This window comes from Rissa tridactyla, chromosome 6 (genome assembly GCF_028500815.1).
Source record: "Rissa tridactyla isolate bRisTri1 chromosome 6, bRisTri1.patW.cur.20221130, whole genome shotgun sequence".
Lineage (NCBI taxonomy): Eukaryota > Metazoa > Chordata > Aves > Charadriiformes > Laridae > Rissa > Rissa tridactyla.
The window spans coordinates 54,349,246-54,372,438 of record NC_071471.1 but is presented as its reverse complement, the minus strand read 5'-3'; the positions used below and the strand labels follow the sequence as shown (position 1 = coordinate 54,372,438).

The 23,193-nt window shown below is 39.3% G+C and overlaps 1 protein-coding gene across 2 annotated transcripts in view; it reads left to right on the top strand.

Annotated features, from left to right (window-relative positions):
* The window catches only part of HTR7 (5-hydroxytryptamine receptor 7), a 33,416-nt gene extending 10,677 nt beyond the window's left edge, over positions 1-22,739 (top strand). The window contains exons 2-3 of one of the 2 annotated variants that reach the window (XR_008467048.1): positions 13,363-14,849; positions 22,668-22,739. Coding sequence is in view for 1 of the 2 variants with exons in the window: in XM_054205973.1 (XP_054061948.1) it covers positions 13,363-14,113 (751 nt within the window). In the remaining variant the exon portion in view is untranslated. Of the gene's footprint in view, positions 1-13,362; positions 15,305-22,667 lie in introns of those variants that run through there. The other variant, XM_054205973.1, reaches the window with a different exon arrangement.
* Positions 22,740-23,193: the final 454 nt, after the last annotated feature.

Below are 23,193 nucleotides of genomic sequence, written 5' to 3'. Positions count from 1 at the left end.
TTACCTTAAGAGTCGGCATTCAGAGACCCACTTCTTAGCACAAGCAGTTTTAGCAACAATACTGACTGTAGCCTCTCAAGAGCATACTGCCCTGTATTAAAAAGCTATATTTGTTAAAGGAGTTCAGTCGTTAGCAGAACATGAGCTTCATTGTTTCAGAAATAACTGAAATTAAAATAGCATAGTGGACCGTTTGCCTGTGAACTAAACAACACAAGAAGGAGCTTAACATTTCAAAAGCCTGTTTACTTAACATGAAGCTTCTGCGCTGCTGCCTAAGTGTTGAGATGGAGGGAGCATCTTATGAAATATCCCAAACAGTGAGCTCAGTTTGCAGTGAGCTCCCTGAGATGTCCATAGGCTAGCTGTGGTGATTCATCCCACACTGATGCCAAGGTTCTGCTCCTAAATTCAAATGCATGTTTGGAGTTGTCAGCCTGGCAATGAGAACTGATGTTGTTGGAAGCTGTAGGCACAGCAATAAACCTTGGGTATTTTAGTCTTTATCCATACAAAGTTGATGCTATCATATCTCAGAAGAACCTTAGAGTTGCCAACTTGCTGCTGAGGAAAGCAAAGGAAAGATGTACTCACTGAGAGACGAGAAGGGCTTCCTTCTGCTGATCCCACTTATTTCACTGCTTTCATGTGTAGTGTAGCATCTGTAATAAGAACAGAGAAGAGAGGTCTGGCATCCTTGATAATCTCCAAATCCCGCTATCTTCAAAGACTTTGGAGGAGGAGGTGGTCTGTCATCAGCTGTATCTATTTCTGTTTTAGCATACAGGTATAACTTTGAAATTCTGGGGAACACAAAAAGGCATTGTAAAAGAATTGTGACACGCACACACCCCCCGAGCTGGACAAATGGTCATTTGCAGATAGTTGAATCTGGCCTGAAATTTTGTAATACTGTACAGAGCGCCCAAGGGAAGAGGGCCAGAAACTCCTTTCTCGGCAAGACAAAAGCTAAAGGTTTATTGTGTAGATTGAATATACTCTGAGTTCATGCCTGTGAAGTTGATGGTAGCAGTTTGTGTTGTGCTGAAATTTGTTCTATATTTTAAATACATTTAGTGTTGCAGATTTTGCAATGGTTTTAAAAAGGAGAAAAACTATGGAAGATGTTGCTGAAGGAAAAGGCAGTGGAAGTCTGTTGTGGGCAGGCCCTTTCTTGTTCAACAAGACAGAGAGGACACATTATCCCAGCTGATCTCCCTTTTTCAGGTTTCCTGTCTAGAGATCTTTAAGCTTATTTGAAGCTGCCTTTGCAAAAGTGTACCTGGTGATATCTGAAGTAGGGATTATGAACTTCGGGATTTGGACTAATTTTTACTGAAGCAGCAAGCTGGAAAAAGCCAGCTACGTGGAACCACAGCCTGGCAGGTCTGAACAAGACCCAGGAGGTTCAAAGTTCATTAGAGTAGAGGACTGCTTAGATAGAAAGAAGTAGTGTCTATGTGGCCATTACTTTCTTCATTCCCAGACGTACTGGTAAAAATGAATAAATATTTTGATAAATGAACTATTAAGTACTGTGGTTGTGAAGGGCTGAACATCCAGTTTTACCCACTGCAATTTTACTAGATGATTCTCCCCTTCAACCTTCTCCTTTGGTTAAAGGGCACCTGGGGCTGTGTATTTAAGGATCCTGACTGATTACATAGGGAAGAAATATTTGTAAACTAATATTAAATTCCTAAAAATTTTCTATTTCCAGTTTATAGAGGAGAACTTCATCTGACCAATTTATTTATTGAAATTAAATTCCAAAATATCACTGAATAAGACACTTTCTGAGAAAAAATGACAGCAGGCAGGAAGATTACATGTGAAGGGAGAGCTTGGGATCTGGTGTATAAGCGTACTGTAAATAAATATGTTAGTTAAAATGAGTGTTAAGGAAATGACATATGGTTGAGAGATGTGGTAGCTACACTAGACCTTACATTCACTGACATGGAAGATGATGAGACGTGATAACCTCATTCTGTACCACATCCTGAGCAGACAATATACTGCTAAAATACCAAGAAATGGCAAATAAGTAGCTTTTTGTATAAGTTACAGGGAAGGAATCACCTTATTATCTTCTGATAAGTCCCCATTCCAGAAGTTTCTGTTGGAAAGGAGTGTGAATAGCAGTTTTCTAAAAGGTTCTTGAATTGCAGATACACAATTTGATCTAAGCTGCTGCCTTGCTTCCTTGATACCTTCCCCTCCTGCTGTGCTCTCAGGTTATGATTTCTTCCTACAATATTCGTATTAAGAAGTGAGACACACTTGTACTACTGTAGAGGACAAACAAATCCAGAGTCTACTGGTATTGTAGGGGATCAGAATGGGACATTCTGTTCTCAAAATGTTTTATGAAATTGAAATGATTTTGCTAGAATTTATTTTTTTTTTAAAGTAACACAATTAGAGTTACTTTCTGATGATGTCCTCTCTTGATATTTCAGAACAAGCTGGTTCAATTCGTTTGCTTGTATGTGAAAAGCAGGGATCAGTGCACCATTGTGTTTCTAACCAGTCAATTCAGGAGAAAAAAAACAAACCCAAACTTTGGATTTTTCCTTCATAAAATTCAGAATGAAGACCAATTTTAAAGTTTTCCTGAAACACAGCACGGCTCTCTTAATTCTTCACACAGCACTGCTAGATACCTGTCAGTGTGTGACTTTTAGCAGATATTCTTCCAGTGCTTTGACTAGAGTTGTACTTAGTTGCTCATACTCTGGAAATTTATCACAAACTCCTTACCTCATATTTTGGGTAAGTTTGCTTGCTTCGTTTTGTTGGTTGTTTTTGGCTTTTTTAAATTGACTCAGCCCTACAAAAATTCTTTGCTCAGTTTGCTGCTGTTCTCAAGTGAAGCATCACTGATCTAAATTAGTCAGCCAGAATTTAGTGGTGTTTGAGGAGATACAGTGTCCTTTTTCATCTCGGCCTTTTTTATGAAGCAGAATTACTCAGATGTTTCATCTGCTGCAGTACCTCGGTTACACCTCCAAAGTTGCCATTTCTCACTTTTATTCTGTTAGTGGGTTTTCTTCTTCCTTTCAGACCTATTTGCATCGAAAGTTCCTTTGTCAGAGGATGACATTGGTGAGAAGCGTATTTTACGCTGAATTACAATGACAATATTAAAAAAATATTTTTCAGGAAAAGAATGAAATTAAAACCGATGGTGCCCACCTTCTTGGAACAGGAGGTACCTCTGGCTGACTTTTCCACAGGTAATATTATAGACCCAGACTCCATATAAAGATGCTTTGCACCCAAACTTTTACAAATAAGACTTTTAATTAAACCTGCTTTAGGCTTACATTTTCCTGTATGTAACACAGTTTATTGATAGACTGTGTTTTTTTCCTGCTGAGCTTGGGCAAAAAAAGTTAAACTTGAGGTGAACATGTACAATTTTTACATACCCGACCCAATGGAACATAGCAAAATCTTTGCGTGATTTTTGACAAATTCGAATCTGCCTTGAGGCCAATACAGCTATGGAGAAAGCCAAAGGCGTCCAAGTAGATTAGTTCTGTATCGAGATTCACCCATAATCACTATATAGGTGTTCGTTAGGGCTCTTGCAAAATTACTGTCATGGAGAAGCAAAGAGGAGAATTTGGACCAGGCCTTCCCAGTATTTTTCCTGTCTCTTCAGAAAGAGGAAGAGAAAGAAGGGGGAGGAGGGAAGAAGTATTCTAAAAGGGGTTGTTCCTTAAGTGCTTTGTCTGGAGATATTACGTTTAAATTGTTTGTATTCAAGGAAGGAAGAGAGGGGACATAAATATCAGCCCATTTAAATAGCTGTTCCCTGAAGATACTTCGTTTTAATATAGGGGCATTATCAGTTCAATGGGCTGTGATTTTTCATTTCATTCATCACTTATGCTGTGGAAGTTTCTGAAATGCTTCATTTAGTTGTACTAGAGACATCAGTCGTGATTTTCTGGTTAAAGTTGTAGGAAGCTTTAATTTTGAAACACCATTATAACTTTCAAAATAATTCCTTTTAAGCTGATGTTTAGTGTCAATCCAAGCATGACTCATGTAGTAAAGCTGGAGAAAATCACCTTAGCCATTTCTACTTTATAGGAGCCTGATGAGGGTTTTCTTTTTTAAAAAGACAGTTTTTCGTAGCTCTGAAAATCAAGCCCCCCCACAATTTAGTTGAAGGTATCTGTTAGCTTACCTCAAGGAATACAAAAAACCCTGGTTATGCAACTAAAGCACCAACCTTGGCTTGTGATGACCCAGCAATCAGGGTCTACAGGCTTATTCTGTGGTTCTGGGCAGGCCGCTTAACCTGCATCTAAAGCGACAGCCTAGTATGCTCAGGCAAACCCCGATATTCAGGTTCCCTGATCACCCAGTGCAGAGCTGCCCCCTGCGTGTTTAGGCTTTCTCCTGGGAAAAGCAAGGGGCACAGGAGGCCTGGTCTTATGCTGGTATGGTGCCAGGCAACAGCCAGAGTGCTCAGCAGGGCACGGGGACTTGGGAGTTATGCATTTTTGTGTTATTGAATCGGACGTCCCTGTGCTGTTTTGTCAACCTCCACCTCCTGAGAACCACCTAAAGGCCTAGTGTCCCATCCCCAATCTGAATCTCCACCACTCGTCCTGAGAAGCTCTCCAGGCTGCCTCAACTGCATCCATGCGGGAACTCTCCCGTGTGCGTCTGTAGGCATTTCAGTACCCTCTCTGAAGGTCCTCCTGGAGCTTGCTTTGGTTTCAACTTGTTTGTAGCACATACATCCTGGGACCCACCTTGCCGCCAGATACAAAGGGGTCATCTGGTGGGTCTGTGTGAATGTGCCTGCACACTCATGGGGGGACAAGATGGTAGACTGGTACATTGGCCAAAATATAGACAGAGATTCTGTGGGCTATCAGCCTGCCTCATTGCTCACCTAAGGCATGTTTGCGCTGGTGTCTGGCAGAGTACAGAACTGAGAGAAAACACATTGCAATTTTTACTACAGCCTACTTGAATGCTTGCACAGAACAAGATGGTCCCAAGACTGAGGCATGTCTGGTGGTTGTCTCCTGGCACGTCTCCTCTGGCCTGGCTGAAGCCAGCAGGCTGGCTTGGAGTCACAGGGGCTTGTCTTTGCCACAGGACAACACCCGTCAGGATATGGGAGGGTGAGACATCTGAGCTCTGTTAATAAGTTGTGAGTTTGAGAACTAAAACCATTTCTGAAGGCAATAAGCAGGGGGGACATATGCTAGAAGAACCACAGACTAGAAAAAACCCTGAAACCTTCATTGGCTTCGACAGTACCCCTGGGTGTCAAGGATGAGAGGGATAAAATGGGGGAAACCTGAAAGGAAAATTTAGTATCTTTTCCAGTTCCTGATCTGCAAAAAGTATTCTTTTCCACTCCTTTGTTTTCTTTTGCTCAGAAACTGCCTCTGTATAACAAAGTAGGGATTTAATCTCAGCTGGTGCTTCAAGAAACCACATCTTTGCTTAAAGTTACTCTCCCCCACATCAAGAGCAAAGCAGCAAATAAACCTTTTCCTATCGGCAAATATCAACTGTATGGAGTGCTTCTGCCTATCAGCTGGCCAGCTTGGGTTATCCTGATGACATCCAACTCCTCTGTTTTTCCCTCAACATTGCACATGGTTGAACACCGTAATGAAAAATGGATTCTTCGTATGTATAACTTGCCCAGATTTGGAGAGCTTTTAAAGTGTTACAGATTATCTATCAAAAAATTAGGTGAGAAGCACTTTTGAGCTCTGTATATAATTAATCCTGTTGCACTCTGTCAGGAAACCACACTTATGTACGGGGAACCAGCAATAATGAAACCACACAAAGGTGGAGTTCAGACATTTTGAAAAAGTTTAAAAATAGGAAGTCTTCCATTACAGCATGCAACTTCATTCTAAATATTTCCTTGCCAAAGCCTTTTTAGTTTTCAAACACATCTATGTTCGAGGAGTCTGGTGAAGGAAGAATGGCTGAAACCCTTTTCCCTTCTTATGTCTCCTACCTTTACGTCATTGGTGAAGATACAAGAAAGGAAAATATACGCACACTGTTTTCTTCAAAGAGAGTTAAAGAGAGTGTTTAGTCTATAATATAAAATATTTATTTGGGTAATTGCAAAATATTGGCTAGAAAATACGTATTATCTATCATTCAGGCGCTGTTGCAAGATAAACATCAGCAACTACGTGTTGGGACCTTCGCTTCCAAACAGTATATCATGTCCAGTGGAAAAGCAAAGGCTACCAAACTGTTTTATCAGGAAACTAAGAACAAGGCAGTTACAAGTGACAAGTGCTTTGACAGACATGCAGAGGGAAAATGAATGGCAAAGGGTGAGGACAGGTAAAAGAAATTTGCCAAGGTCTGAAAGGAAAGAGAAATACGGTTTCAGAAATTGCAACCAAGATAATAGCAGTCGAATGGAAAGACATTGCACTTCTCTGTCTGGCAATAGAGTTGTTATGTATTTCTTAGAATGAGAGCAGGATACACCACCCCCCCCATCTATGGGATGGATGTCTTAGATCAGTAGTCAAAAATGAAGAGGGAAAAATACAGAGCTAAGAGAGAAATAAAAATAAGGCAGGGCAAGAAAGTGAAGTAAAAATAGAATGAGTGAAATAATACAATGAAAAATAAGCTAAAATAAATAAGAAAAATAAGAAGCTCTAAAGTTATGCAATGCAGGAGGAAGAAAGTCCATGAAAGTACAGAGAAACTGAAAGAAATGTGAGAGAGGAGAACATAATCTTCTACTATGCAAATTACATCCCTTTAGAATGAACAGATATTTAAGTTTGATTGACTTAATCCTCCCCCACTGCTAGGAAAGCCTACACTTCTTGAGTTCCATCAAAAATAAACCCCTACAATGATTCTGAGAAAAAGAAAAATCAAGTCAGAAAATTTACTATGTGCAATAAACGTATAGTGCTGGATTTAACATGTACCCACTCTAACAGTGCGCACAAACATCTTCCTTTTGCAAAGAGAATTTAAGGAAATACATTTAATTGAGAGCAAGAAGAGGAATAATGCAAAGTGTTAACATTGCTGAAAAAAACCCAAATATTTCATTCTTATTCTTCCAAGCATCAAAATTAAAATATCACTGTTTCAATATTAAGAATAATTTTGAAATTTTTTGAAAGGTGACACATAAGCAGCTAAAGCAATACATACAAAACCAAACATTTAAGATCTTTCATGTTACTGCATTGAACATTGACTGAGAAGGACGAAGTAGAGCTTTAACCATTTCTAGCAAATACAATTAAGATATGGAAGCTGGCCGCTCTACTAAGACTTTTTATAACTATGTACTAATTCACTACATAAAAAAGACGCAACATTTAACTAGATAGAGCACAGAACTAGTTGAACAAAGTCTTTTTTTCTCCAGTAGAGAAAAATGGTTTGATTGGTAATGATTTGATTTTGTTAGTTCTGCTGTCTCGCTCCAACGTTGCGCAATATTTAGGTTTTAAAGGGATCTAATTCATATTCTGAAAGCTGTCACGTATGCAATGAAATCAGTAACTTTGTTCACTTCTGGGAAGGAGAAAAGTGTTTTACTGCCTCTGAAATATCCTCCTCTTCCCAGACACCAACCTGGCAGTTACCACGATGTGATTATGAGGCCAGCCTGCACTGCAGAAAGGCAGGTATCAATACTCTTATACAATAATTAACAAGGGTACTTTTCACATTATAATACCATAGTCGTGCACTGTAATGCTCATGTCTCAGCACATAAGTCTTGGTATGCTTCTATCCCTTTACTTCTGTCTGAGTTACTTAAATATGTGATGGGAATAGTATTTCCCTGATCAGTTTGTATGCTTTATTCTATTTAAAAGCAGGTCTGTAGGACAGAGCATCTCTACCTTAGTGTAAACACAATATCTTTGAAAAGAAGAGAACAACTTCTGTTAGGTGGTTTGACGTAGCCATAACAGAAATAGTAGATTTGTTCATTGTTTCAACTTGTTACATTTACATTTAATTTACCATTTAATGTATCGAAGTATAAGAAAAAAATATCTATATCAATCACTATACTAGGGAGAATATTTCTGAGCGCTGGACAGCTTTTAGGAATGGCTATTATTCTTGTGCTCCTATTCTTGTGAAGTATCTCTTAACGTTGCACTGAATTTAACAGGAAAATTATAAAGATCATCAGAGAATCACAGCCACTGAAGGAAGATCAGTAGATCAGCATCAGTCTTCCGAATAAGTTGTTATTGCAGGTGAATCATTAGACAGGATTCTATCGCTGTGGGCTGGCAAAGGAACTAATACAAGCGGATATGCATTGAACCTGCAAAGCTGCTGTACTAGAAAAAGAGCACAAAAGCAAAGAAGGAAGCATTTTTGTGTCTTTGAAATAAAAGAGTTTTATGACTCTCTTAAAATACAAAAATAGGAAAAACTGAAAGAACCTCAGGTTAAAGGCAGCTCCTGGTGAAACGGTAAATGATAACAGAACAAAATATCAAGATTCCTGGTAGAAATAGCTATAATATACATCGGTATTATTTCCAGTACAGTGTTTCTAGTTCTATTCCATAGTAATCCAATCTGCTTCATAAAAGCAAAGTCAGGCGGTGAAAGATACTAATCTGTTTCTGGAATAATTGTCTGTTAGATCAGGTCAGTGAATTCTGAGAAACGAATCTGGACTAATTAAAATGGAATTCTATCTGCCTATAAAGTACATGTAGACCAGAGGCAAAAGAATTACATGTGTGTGCTTCAAACATGGTATAAGTGATCCCAAAGTCATGGTGCATTCAATTTATTATTGAGTTGGGCAGGAGGCTTCAAAACAGTTTTAACGCTTTTATCTGTTAGGTTTTCTATTACTCTGTGACTTTGCTCACAGTGAGAAGCAAGTCCTTCATTTTTTTCTTTCTCTTTTAGCCATATAACAGATGTAATAGGGATTTTGGACACAGGATCCCAAATTGGACCATCCTATTACTATTTTCTTTCTATTGCTGCAGTCGCTGTTAAGTCTCAGTTTGCTTTCTAGATATTTCAAAAGGTATGAGCACTAGACCTATCTCAAAGTTTCCAATATATCTATGAACGATTCACTGTTTCTACAGCTTAAATATTACAGATATGGTTAGCTTTCACAGGAACAAACACAAAGAAAAGGAAATGAACCTTTCTACTCCTGAAAAAAAAATCATGTTCGTGCCATAAAGATGAAAAAAAAAAGGTAATGCCTGGTTAACCTGAAATGCTACCATGCCTGGCGCTTTTTTCTTTTTGGAGGAAGGATTGGCATCATCTTCTACACTTACAGAATTACCAATCAATCCAGGCACAAATGGAGAGTTATTCACATGAAGCTGATGAGAAAGATCTGGCTTCGTGAACTCATTCCACGGTAGCGCAGATAAAGCAAACTGCTTTTCACGATCTCCTAAATTAGAGAATGAAATAAATATATTCACAAGAAGAGAAACCATGTAGAACTTTTCAGACTTTTAAGCATAGTAACATCTAGTGGAAGACGATGGCAGCCCAGTTGAGAGTTTGATAACCACTGTGCAAGCAGTAATGTATGTCAGCCATTACAGGCACACGGCTAAACATAAATGGGAAAAGGGAATATAGAGAGTCACAGAAAGATAAAATGATGTCAGGAACAGACAGTAGGGTCTGTGGATGCCTGTTCCCTATGCCGTATACTGTTCTACTTTCCATATATGTTACATCTTAACACTTGCTGTAACATTTAATATATCGACCACACTGTAATAAGAAATGCCTGTGTTCAAGTTCAAGCAACAAAGGAGACTTTTAGCCCTGTAGGATCAAAACTATTCTGTGTGGTGGTTGTCATGCATCAATGTCAAAAAAGCCAGAATAAAAAAAAAACAATCTGAATGATCTCAGGAGCAGTCCTGTACAGCTATAATGGTTTTACATTAAATTGTCTGTAACAATTACCTGCCATTAAATGGTAACAATTTAGAGGTACTGGGAAAGAATACTGGATCACAGGGAACCAGGTTTTTATTAAGGGGGAAAAAAGGGACTTAATTCATTTACCTTTTCCATTGTTGGTGTTTTGTGGGCGAATATGGCAAAAGGTGATCATTCACAATAGCCGATGATGGCACCCCATGAAGGACGGAGCTCTTTACCCCCCACCTACATTTGAACAGAGCTCCAGCAAGAGGATGGCAAGGGATAATTTTTCCTCCCTAGAGCTGGGCACCTTGTGTGCGCCTCACACCTGAGTGGGACTGCGGCACAGGGGTGGGTTTCTGGTCCTCCAACGGGGAAGAGGAGACACTGAAGAAATCATAAGAAATCAACCCAGAATGGGAATGTGCTCGTGTGTTTATACACATTTGTTTAAAAAGAAGTTTACCCTGTCCCTCACCGTTTGTCCTCCATTTGGTCTATGTTGCCTGCTCTTATTTTGAGCTCTTTGAGCAAGTAGCTGTTTTCCAGATTTCAGTGACGGAGTATGAAAAAAGTTCCCATCCTCTTTTTCGTTGTTGTATCCTCTGGATACTAGTGCCGGGTTCTCCCTACTCATTTTTCTCCACTCACCCAGCCTGATTTAGTCTTTTTTCAGCTAAATCAGCTGATTTAGTCTTTTTTTTTTTTTTGGAAGGTAGTAATTAAAGATTAAGCATTACAAAGCACATTTTTGCACTGAATTTGACACAATACTTTTGAAGTTCATGAATCTATTAAGTCTTGGACACTCTCTAGTGTATTAGACAACAGTAGTGATTTACATTATTTTGAAGTTGTAAGTTTTCAAGGGTAATGGTTTTCATATATAGAGATAAAAAGATAAAGTTCCTTCATTTATGCCTGCTGACTTTTTTTCCCTATCATACTACATTTAGCAAAATGGGTAAGGCAGAAAGGATGCTGGTGTATTTTTATGTTAATTAATGTATTTTAATTTCAAATAGCATTTTTGAAGTTCAGAAAACTTCCAAAAAAGCAGTACCAGGGCAAACCTAATGAATTTTAATTCTTTTCAGTATACTTCTGCTTTCATGAATTCTTTTTGTTATATTCTGATGCATGAGAATGCATCAGTCAGCATTCAGAACGTGCAGCCCACAGATCTGATTTTTACAAAAATACAATTTAACTTTTTAGCTACATAATAAAGCTCACCTCATAATCATATTATTTTTAATGACCAATTGGGTAATAGCTAGAAAAATACATCCGTAGGGAGCATGGACCAACTTTTTAAAGATTTTTTTAAAACAGCACATTGTAAGTGACAAGCAAGCTCTGCACAAAAGATGTGTTTAACTCTTTGGTAGCTAAATCATGTGATTCTCAGACAAATTTTAAGGGTGTGCCGTTCTTGTCCCAGAAGGGCTGCAGCTAATAACTTACCCTTGCTGCAGTTACATTGCTTAGAGCAGAATAATGTAACCCTTAGGCAGTTAAAATCTGTAACTTCACCGCATTAACCCTGCTCTTCTACATCTTGGAGTGCCTCGGAAAACTCTCAGCTCCTTGGGAGCGCAGTTTTGGCCGTGATGCTGTAAACCAGAAATCTCCGTGGAGGCTACAGTATGCCCACAGCTGCTGGAGCAGGCGAAGTGTCTATATTCTGATGCTGATGGTGAGGTGCACAAGAAACAGCCTTTTTTAATAGCACGGTCCGTGTGTCACACTGCTCTGATCCCAGCCAATTTTAATAACTGTTCTTAGCTCGTGGCCCCACCAGGCACAGCTTCGTTGGCACAATACCAGCCTGCTGTAACGTACTTGTGCACGCTGTCAAGAACAGGGCACAATAAACCAGTCCTGTCCTTTGTGTAACACTTGCCATAGCAGTATTGTAAAATCAATGATGTTGTTGAGAGAGACTGTTGTTACTTGTCAGAGCAGATCATGAAAGGATGCTTTATCCTTCCAAAACTGTAGCATACCTGGGGGTTCTTGTGTACAGCAGCAGCAGCGGCCGTAATTTACTGCATTGCAGTAAAATCAACAATGCAGCATTCTGCAGAGCCAGGCAAATACTCATATTTGATTTGCTAAGTGACTAGAGAGACAAAAAAGGCTTCAAAAATATTTTTAATCACGTTACTATATTTCTTGTTTGTAACCCTCCAGAACCTTCACTGTGCAACTAAAGACTGGTACCTCTTGAAACCAAAATGTTGTTCTGAAACCCAATTTGAAACCATTTCTGTTATGAGTAGCAACATGAGTCACACTGATTTTTCTCAAAATTCTTTCTTTTCGGGGAGGAAAAAAAGGACAATTTGAGAAGTTAACCTTAGCTCATAGGTAGGTTCCTGTTGAACAGAAACCAAATTTCAAAGTAAAAGTGTTAGATATACAAAAGGCATCCAATTCCATCTAAGAGAAACTTCCTACAGTTAGAGAGGAAATAAAAGAAATTTTTGTAGTTGAGAGTAAACACAAACTTTTGGTATTGCTGTCCAGCTATACAGGGCAGTAGTGATTATTTTTTTTTTAAATTAGAACAAAAATACATGGTCTAAGCTGTTACAGCGTAGGAAACATAGAAGTTCTTGATGTACTTCATTTTTTTTTTCTATGGAAACTTGACATATGAATATTTTTCTTGTCTGTCCACAATTTACCACTTTATACTCAGCTTCTGGTACAACTATGTTTTTTCCCCAGGTCTTCTTGAACTGATACTGTGATAAGATTGTTATTTTGTTCAGAAGAAGTTTGAATGTTGAATAAATGTCATTTCTTTCTAATTAAATGATGCTAAAAAGAATTATCGTAGTATTGAAATAATCTACTCTTGACATAAGTTTACCATTTGTCATTCCTGTCTGCAACATGAAGGTAAGGAAGACAGCTCGTCATCTCAGTTTAGTGGGAGGGGTCTTCATAACTGTTGAATATGTAAGGATGAAGAGGAAGACAAACGCATGCTTGTTTTAACTTAACCACGCGCTCAATACAAAAAGTGGTAGGCTTTGTGAAGCGAGCGTTCATCTATAATCCAACATTTCCTAAGCTACCCAAATAAAATTTAGGTTTCAGAAGTTCCTTAATAACCACAACAAAAAAATAATTATCTGTATGAAGACTGCACAAATTCATTAAAATCCCAGTCCTTTGTGGTTAACGGGAGATTTTCTTCTAGAATTAAAGACCTTTTATACAGAATATCAGCACTATAAATTTTCAAGTGAAAGACACGTGACTTTACAGGTATGAAATACATGCTGAGAGGAATGAAAAATATTAAATGGAAGCCTTAGCCAAAGGTGTTTTATTTTAGAGCAGGCTACATAAAATAACTTTTATCAGTTAACCACTGCACTGTATAGTAACTCTACGTTATCGTTCTAGGTACCTGGGAATAACAAGACCTCTTACCTACCCTGTAAGGCAGAATGGGAAGTGTATGGCCAAAATGATCCTGTGTGTATGGCTCTTATCTGCCTCTATCACTATACCCCCTCTCTTCGGTTGGGCCCAAAACGTAAATGACGAAAAGGTTTGTTTGATCAGCCAAGACTTCGGCTACACCATATACTCCACAGCAGTTGCATTTTATATCCCAATGTCAGTGATGCTTTTCATGTACTATCAGATTTACAAAGCTGCCAAGAGGAGTGCTGCTAAACACAAGTTTGCTGGTTTTCCCCGGCCAGAAGAAATGGAAGGGATTTCTATGAACGGAGTTATAAAACTGCACAAAGAATCTGAAGAATGTACTAATTTTTCACGACTCCTAAAGCATGACAAGAAGAACATTTCCATCTTTAAAAGAGAACAGAAAGCTGCCACTACGCTTGGGATTATTGTTGGGGCTTTCACTGTCTGCTGGCTGCCCTTCTTCCTCCTCTCAACCGCCCGGCCCTTCATCTGCGGTACAGCGTGCAGCTGTATCCCACTGTGGGTGGAGAGAACATTTCTATGGTTGGGTTATGCAAACTCTCTCATTAACCCTTTTATATATGCCTTCTTCAATCGAGACCTAAGGACAACTTATCGCAATCTCCTGCAATGCAGATATAGGAATATCAACCGGAAACTATCAGCTGCAGGGATGCATGAGGCTCTGAAGCTTGCAGAAAAGCCAGAATTTGTTCTGTAAGGTCAACTCATCCTTTACTATGATAATTTATTGTTTTATTACTAGCTTTTTTCCCCCACAGATTTGGAAGAAGAGTTATGGGAAGAACCAGGCTTCTTGAGCACTGTTAATGCAGTCATCAAGAAACTGGAAGGTAGCAAGGTTAATTCCCGTACAGCCCACCAGTCCTAGCAAGCCTGGAGAAACAAGAGGACCGTCTAAAGAATGTGGATGTAAGAGGAATAACAAAAAGGGGGAGGGTAAAAGGTGGTGCAGGATGTTTGAGTTGCTAGCGAGGAGAGAGCAAAGTTGGCCTAACCTATTTGTTCGGCCCTTGGCCCCAGGCAACTTTTAGTAGGTCTGAATGTTGGATGCATCTTGAACCCTAGAGATTTTTTGCTGCAATAAAGACCTGAGAATGGTGAAAAGTTCAGTATAATTCATTGCTTTCCACTTTGTTGTTATAAAAATAAATCATTTAAGACGAAGCTGGATCAAAGAACTTCTACTGCTTAGAAATAGTCTTTATTATAAAAAACCATATATCCGTTAAACATTAATTTACCAGATTGCCTGGAAATAAACTACTTTGTGAAATTTAATGTTGCCTTTGCACAGCAACTATGGCACTGAAAGAGTATGTTACACTTCCAATGCGAATACAAGAGTCCGAGTAAAGTCCCATGGACCAACATCTCCTGCTGCATACAGTCATGCAGCACAATTAGCTGCTGTGCTGCTATGCCAGTTACATCAGGTAAAGATCTTGTCCTATATTTCTGACATTACAAATATGTCTGATTACAGTTTATTTCAGGAGCTGTCTGGTCTTTGTCCATCTTTTCTTTCTTTAATTCTCTTGGCTTTACTAGTTGAGCCCTTCTCTAATCTAGATGGAGTCTCTGACTGTGCTCAAGTAGTTTCTGTTGATGTATGGCTAGTCCTTCTTCCACTTCGGTAGTTAATTTATTGTCACATTGAAAGCTCTACTAGCTTCTTGGGATTTCTTTCCTTTCTGAAGTCAGTAAGGAAAAAATAAACATAAGACTTTATGAGGGTCAGAGACATCTGGACTTTATCCTTACAAACTGATTTTGGTTATCACTTCTGCTTAAAATGATTTAAAGCTTTGCCTTGTGTAAGAATCAAGATAATTTACTGTTCCTAGTTGTTTGCCCCACCACTGCAGCTCATCCAAGTATGTGATTCAACTTCTGACTCTGGTAACAAAGCTCTTCCCTCAGTGGAGCAGCGTCAAGTATTACAACAATATTTGTATTTAAAATCTAATGATAATAAATGCATTAGTTATATTAATATATTAGTACTAATGTATTAATATAAAATGCACTGATTATGTAATATATTACTATAATAACCTAAAATAATAATAAACTTAGAACAACTCATAAGAACAAGATGCTTTTTCTGGACTGAGTTTGCACTGCACACCATGTTCCAGAGGAAGCACGAGGATAGATACACTGGTGAACGAAGACTGTTTCAGAGCTCCATCTACTTTTTCAGATGTCAGGACATCAATGAGAAGACATGATGTTCATTGCCACATTGCCTCAGCGGCAAATCACACTTTAGGCTAGCGTCTGTCCCCACTTTCTCAAATATGAAGCCAAAATGACTTAAATGAATTCAGCAATGTCAATTTGGACTAAGGCGAGAGAATTTTGTGCCAGATGCCTTGTTCAAAGCATACAGGCATCATTGCAAACACTTGAGCTGAGAAATGATAGACACCCAAGACCTGGATCGATGTGCTGAGCTATGTGTACAGAAAACAAGCTTAAACCAATTTAGATAGATTTATGCACTAGGATACATAGAGTAGGAAGTACGTTTTGACCTCATTTTTAGAGAAGGATCACAGTTTTGTAATAGTGAGAGACAGGCTATATCCCAGCTTCAAAAAAGTTTTCTAAAGAAGTTGCAAATTGATTTGGAACAGTCCGATTTCTTTTAAATATTCCGACAGTATTACGTGCAGAAGGACAAAAAACAGATTTTGGCCCAGAATATCCACCAGCTCTGTAGCGCAGAGTAGAGCTGATGTTAAGTCAAGCATATTTTCCATATTCTGCCTGAAATTAATGATGTTTCTGACTTTGTTACCTGTCAAAGTAGCATTTTCTTTTTCTTTTTTAGTTCCTAGTGTAAATAAGGAGGTCACAGGTCTTCTGTAATTTTTTTTCCCCTGTGAGAGGATATATAGGAGAACATATAAATAAAAGTATCTGTGAAGATTCCAAGTGGGATTATAAAACTCTGAAGCTGATTTCAGAATTCTGGTTGGAAAAGTTTCGGCCATTTTTATTATGCAGGAAAGTCTGAGAAGCTGTTTTTTCCTCCAAATAAGATTTTTTTTTTTTTTTTTAAATGAAATATATGTCTTATGAGTCATAAATTGACATTTGCCCAACTGTCACTAAAGGCAATTGCTTTCCTCAGGGAATGCATCCTGCAGGACTCCACCTCCCCTCTGCCATCTGTTTCAGGTAATGAGAGCCCAGGGAAGAACAAGACTTGTTATGGGCTGCGTATCAATCCTTGAAGTTTTTGGAGATAAACAGCTACCTTTCATCTCCGGATATGTTTGGAAAGAAACGAGAAGAACAAAAGAAAAAAACAAGTCTCTTCATGCAGCCAAAACAAAACACAGCTATGTGGCAAATGGAAGCTGTTGTTAGATAGAGATGGATTTGAGGGAAAAAATAAAGTAGTTAAGAAGCTTAGAAGAATGTCCCATTATCCACGCGCATGGGTAGCACGGCATTGAGAAGAGGAGAAAACTTTCAGACAGAATTATAGCTAAAAGAGGCTTAGATAAGAAGCACAAGGAAATAATTGCTTGGGTTTAAGAACAGGATTTTATAAAAGGTTAATAAATAGAACTACATAAAAATACTTAACCGCAGCAGTAGTATTTTTTAAAAATCAGATAATTCACTACTCATCTGACGAAGATGTAACACATCAATGGGTGCAAGAGAAGTCTACACCATCATGCATGCAGCCTGGTACGTGCTAGTACTGAACCCTAAAAGAGTTTCCAGCCTTGGTCTGTGCGTCCTTTCCCATGTTTCTATGAGAAAGTGAGGGAGGTGAATCAAAAAGATGTGTCTGTGAGAAAATGGGAATATAAAAACCTCAGAACAAGCCAGAGCATCGGGAGGCCAGTGTAACACTAACTGAATAAAGACAGAGAAAGGTGACACATAGGAAGCAAGACATGGAAACAGTTCTAAGTTTCAGACTTGTGATTGGAAAGCTACTTTTTGGGAAAACACGCAAAAATGTAGAGGGTAAATATCCATGACTTTGAGGATAAAGACACAAACCTTTCTAAAACATGCTTGCACAATCCCAGTGAAAAGACTGTTGCTACCTCATTGCTTCAATGGGAGCTGGGCTCTGCACATCAGCAAACCCCTATTTAAAAAAAAAAAAAAAAAAAATTAATAGCAGCACAAAATAAACCTTGAATTTAGGTAAGATCTGTTGCGAGGTAAAAGCAATGAAATCTAAGCCAATCTTTCTTTTTAAGACACAGCGCCCGCTGTCTGAATCCATGAACTGTAGTCACGGAAGGATGTGGGCGACGGTGACAGCTAACTCCGTAACCCCACTCCTGGGAGGTTTGGAAGGTTTCAGCTCTCTTATCCTTTCAAGTCACAGTCTGAGATGTGAGAAGTCCCTTGTTACCTACAGAGTGTGAAAGACTTGAAATATCGGACAATCTCAGGCTTTCTACGAAGGTAGCTGTCACTTTGTGTAACATTCGAGTGTTTGAAAGGAAAGGTTGGTGCGGGTCCGTAGGTGCACAGGGCAGCACGGTCCAGAAAACAAGAAAGCCTGGAAAAAGCTACCCTAGAGAGTAGGTTTGCCATTAACTACAGTGCAGAACTGGCCTTACCCCAGCTGGATTTTTTTGTTTGGGGAAACTCAACACAGCAGTTGTTATTAGCTACAGTACCCACGTGCAGCGTTTCTGATTAGAAAGCTTAGTCTTATTGCTGTATGTCCTAGACCATCTTTCTACCAGCCACTACGTCCGAAATTGATTTCTAGTCACTATGTGATTTCTGGATGCTGACGGTGGCAGAAAAATGGGACCAAATTTTGCTTCCATTTACTAGGCTGACAAGTTTTTTTGACAATTGTGCTTAGTTCATGCACACATTGCACTTTTGTTTGCTTTCCAGGATCTCACGAGGCTGTTTAGCCCTTTGGCTTGCTCTCTCTCTCAAGTGGGAATTTACTTCTCCTTATTCAGGGATTGAAGTCACCAAATGCATTTTTAGGTTGGGGCTTTTTTTGCTTTTCCGGTTGGCATTTCTGGGGAAAAGTAGCTGGCTATTCTGGCTCAGGGCATGATCACTCAGCTATAGCATGCCTAAACACTGGGAAAAACAAAGGAACACTTGGGAAAAACTCTAGGAAACGCTCAGGCAGTGATTTCAGAGTGATTACCATAGTCTATTCTAGGAGCTGAGGAAGTCAGGAAGCAGCTGTGCAACTGCTGCCAGCATCTAGACCACCTCTTCATCCAGCACAAGCAGCCACTCAGTCACAGTCTTCAGCTGCAGCCCGAGATCTTCAGGTGTTGCCAGAATTATCCAGACGTCAACACAGGGAGGTGCCAGTCACACCATCTTTACTCTGTACCTCTCTTTGTTCACCTCTAAAGCGGTCCTCGAGAGCGGCCACTGAGGCAGTTCCCTCAAAAGAGTTTTAGTCACAGCTGTGCCAGAGATCCTTCCCTGAGCCTACCGCTCAGGACAACAAACACATTTTTACCCAAGATAAACATCAGCGGTGACCAAAATAAAAGCCTAAGAGCAAAGCTCTGAAAGGGGCATAAAAAAAAGATAACCCTTACACAGCTCATTACATGGTATTAGCCATACCCTGTCTGTAATTTATCCCTGAAGGCAACACTAACTCTCAAAGGATCCCAGGCAAGGGAGGCCTGGATGGGCCTCCTTTACTTGAAACCGTCTTTCCGTGGCACGCCTCACGTCTGTAATACAGCAGCCAATGTACGCGTTGCACTTTACCAGGAAGTCCCTTCATCCTTCTAGTCTTGTCCTGCTCAGATGCACTGTATTTATGACATTTTTCCTCAATAACCGGGTCACACAGCAGCTTGCAGTAATGCTTTAGAGGAATAGGCTGCGACTGAACAATTCTCCCCCTCTGTATGCAACGCCCTTGGAACAGAATTTGAGATAATGGTTTTGAAAAGAGTTTGGTTTGGTTAGTTTTTACAGCCTTCCCTGCCCACCCTGCTCCCTCTTCCCATCTCTCTCTCGTTCTATTGAGTTAATTACCCAGTGTCAAATGAGTAACTGTTGCTCAGAGGTTCTCAAGTGTCACATCTGACCATATTTCTTCATTGCCATTCCTGCTGACAGCTGCGGTTGTAAATGTGCTGCTCGCCTACGGTAAACCACTCTCCCATGCAGCAGTAGCAGTTAACCTGCAGTAGAACCAGGCAGTAACAACATACAGTATTTCCCTGTGGTATTTTTCCTCCCCGTTCAAATAAAAGTGAAGGTTTTGTTGCACTATTAATGCATCATGGAAAACTGTACTCCCCTTGCTCACTCGGTACTGCTTTCTTGAGGGAGACCCTCGGTGGCAGAAGCCTCATCCCTAACGTTTTCTCCCAGCTCCCGCAGTCAACCAGTGTGTAGGTTTAATGCCGGAGCACAGTATTTGCACGTACCAAACTCCTCTGTTTAGCAAGAGTCTCACTGGGTAAGAAATAGCAGAGTAGTAAAACATATGAATTTATGATAGTATCTCATTATTATATGTCTATTGCTTCACATTTCAGTTTCATTAAAAGAAAAGCAATGTTTTTCGTGCTCTGTTCAGATGATTTACTACCTAACACCACCTGTAGAAAGATATGTCAAACGGTGTGAAATAAATCTCCTACAATGCGACATGGAGAAGGGAATTTTTATCAAATTAATACTACAAATAATGCAGACAGAATCCGTTCACTCCCCAGCCCCAGCTTTATGTCAGGAAAAATGGATTTCCAGGCAGCCTCTGCTCCAGACACTGGGGTCAGCGCAGCATCATTAAAAGAACATCACTGAGGTAAGTTTTGGGATCGCTGACCAAGATGCTGTAGGTACAGAACTCGAAGGAGTTTTGAAACAATGCCATTTGTCCTATTGCTTTCCTCTAGCTATCCACTTAGATTTCCGTATTATTTTTCTTATCTTTCAGGAAAAACTATTCAAAGTATAATATTCTCAGAAAACATGCAAGGTCAATGTATCATTAAATCTGGTTCACGGTTTGCTTAAAAACCAGTTCTTGTCCTTTGAAACAATATTTCTCAGCAAGACACAGGGAGAGGGAAGAGAGAAAATTCAGAGACATGGGGAATAGTCTTAGCGTGCAAAATTATTAATATCCCAAACAGAAGACACTCAACCCCTTATTTCACAGAGGTAGGAATGATGAGGATTGGATTTTTCTTTTTTTTTTTTTTTTAAGAGGAGGGCTCAAGTAAATAAATAAAAAAATAGCCTAAGAAGCGCCGCATTAGAAGAGCAATCTTTGCAACCTTCAAGACGTACAAACTTATACCCCTCTTTATTCCTTTTAATCTCTTAAGTAGTTATTGCCACCGAAGAGTGGGTTCAGCATGAGTTTGAAGTGAATTAAAACTGTTTTCTCTACCCGTTTTCTAAATATTTTGCCGAATAGGCCTGCCATTCCTCACACTCACCATTCTGGCACCCCTTTCAGTTGCCCTGCTGCGTTGCCAAACTCCTTCTCACGTAGCAATATTTCCAATAGGGCAGAATGGCTTCTACTTGCTGCTGAAAGATGCTTATGATTCCCCAGATTGATTTTTCTCCATTGCAAGCAAAAAAGAAAACAACAAAAAACCAAACCAAACCCACTGAGATATTGTATTTTCTTAAATATATTAATATACGATTAATGTAGGGGATGATATTTTAATGATTTGTAACTTTGTGACTTCACTGATTCAAATTATTATTTCTGTCATTTAGGATCTTTCACGTAGAACTAATCAAGTTACTTCAGCAAAAAAATACATACAGATGTATCAAAGTTTCCAGAAGAGACCAATGCATTTTTATAAACCAACATACCAGACTGAATAAATATTTTCCTTTTAGCTTTATATCTACTTAGTCAAAACCAACAATATTTCGTTAATTCAGTAGTTGTGTGGTCTTGCTAGTTCCAGAAAATTGTGTTTACAGTATACTTATTTTTACTTTCTGCAGGAGAAGAAAAAGACAGCCACTGTAACATGGGGTTGGTTCAGCCCTTCTAGAGAATCTATGTTTTAAAGCATGGAAAAATATAGCAGAATGCATCTGGATAAACTCACTAATGTCTCAGAGAACTTTGCATCTTTGACCAACCTAACCAGGATTTCAGGAGGTCTGTGATAAAATCTCAGAGATTCTTCCGTCAAATCCACCATCCTGAAGACGGTTGCAAGGAAAAATTACACAAATTAAATGAACATTTACTTCCCAACAATAGTTGCAAAAGCAGAACAATCACACCCAATAAGTAAAACCAATCATGATATTTTTGTAATCTTAAACACCACAATGACAAAATATTACATCTGCTTCATAGAAATACAGAAATTAATATCTTAATGGTCTGTGTTTCCAAACTGAGTAAGACCTACTTACCAACAATTTTAGACCGTTTACCTTGCATATGTAATTAATGGAGACTTTCACTAAGGAATGCTGGAGCAAGTGGCTGTGTGTACTGGTGTAATTCAATGATTTCAATAGGGAGGCTGTAACGAGACGAAGGGTTACTTCGCTGCATGCTGTAGCCAGGCAGAACTGGAGCTAGGGTGCCTTTTCTTGTGATCTCACAGCTGTTTCTCTTAGAACATTGCAGCCTGGTTACTGTAGAGGATTGGTTCTTCCCTTCACCACACTTGAGAAGAGGGACAGGAATTTGCTCTAACTATAATTAGAGTGATAGTGTTGTAGGTAGGATAAAATACAATGTCGTCACAGCTAAGATGTATGTTCTGTGCAAAGCCTTTGCAGTAATTATTTGTCTATAAATGATTTTGTGAAATTGAGGGAGAAGTCTTCATTATTGCTCTGGCTCCTTTCTCCCTCTCTTGCATGCGTGAGGTCCCCACGAGCAGTGACACACGTGTAGGCTTGTGCTGCCACCGGAGGCTGGAAGGCTGGGCCAGATGTGGGGCTCTCGGTAAAACCAGCTACATTTTCTGTATTCATTTTGGGTTTCTGCCACTGAATTGTGTAAAACAGACTGGGAACTTCCTCAGTTCTCACAGCAAGCCAAAATGAGATGAGCACAAATGACTTGACAACCACCAGAACCCTCCACTTTCCCCTAGCTTCATCCTTTGTACGGGTCCTCTGAGAATTATCTCGTTAGACATGATCTAATTGCCTCTTAAGAAATGTTTCCATTTATTTCAGTGGTATCTGGATCAGGGCTTTTAGTTGCTCCAGGACATTTCTCATCTAATTCATCCCCTTTTTTTAAAAAACAGGAGAAGTTCTGATTTCTCCAGGGAAAAAGAGTCATGACCAAATGTGCATCAAAGCAGCCAGAAAAAGCCAAGCCAGAACTGGAAGAAGAAAAATGAAGAGTTGGCTTCTGAAGAACCGGATAGATTTATGAAATGTACTTCATCTTCTTTTGATGGGAATGTGCTAAAAATACTCAATGAGCTCAATACATTACATTAAATACATTTCTACTGGAAGCAGTCACATCTTGTTTGTTACGGAGAAAAGTGCTGCTATATACAAATGAAAAGAGTTTTCTGCCTGAGAAAGCCAAATCATTTCAGCAATAAGAGTTTGGCACATGGGGTGAGGAAACAAAAATGCAGCTAAAACTCAAAGATGAAGCACTGTACAGATTTCCACCGCTTCAAACAATGTAGAAGAGCATTGATTTGCATTTACCATGCTTGTGGATCGTAACGTTGGTATTAATATTCAGGGATCGTCGGTGATACCGGATGTATTTTGTTGTACTGCAAAAAGAGGTTTTCAAGCAAATGGTGGCTC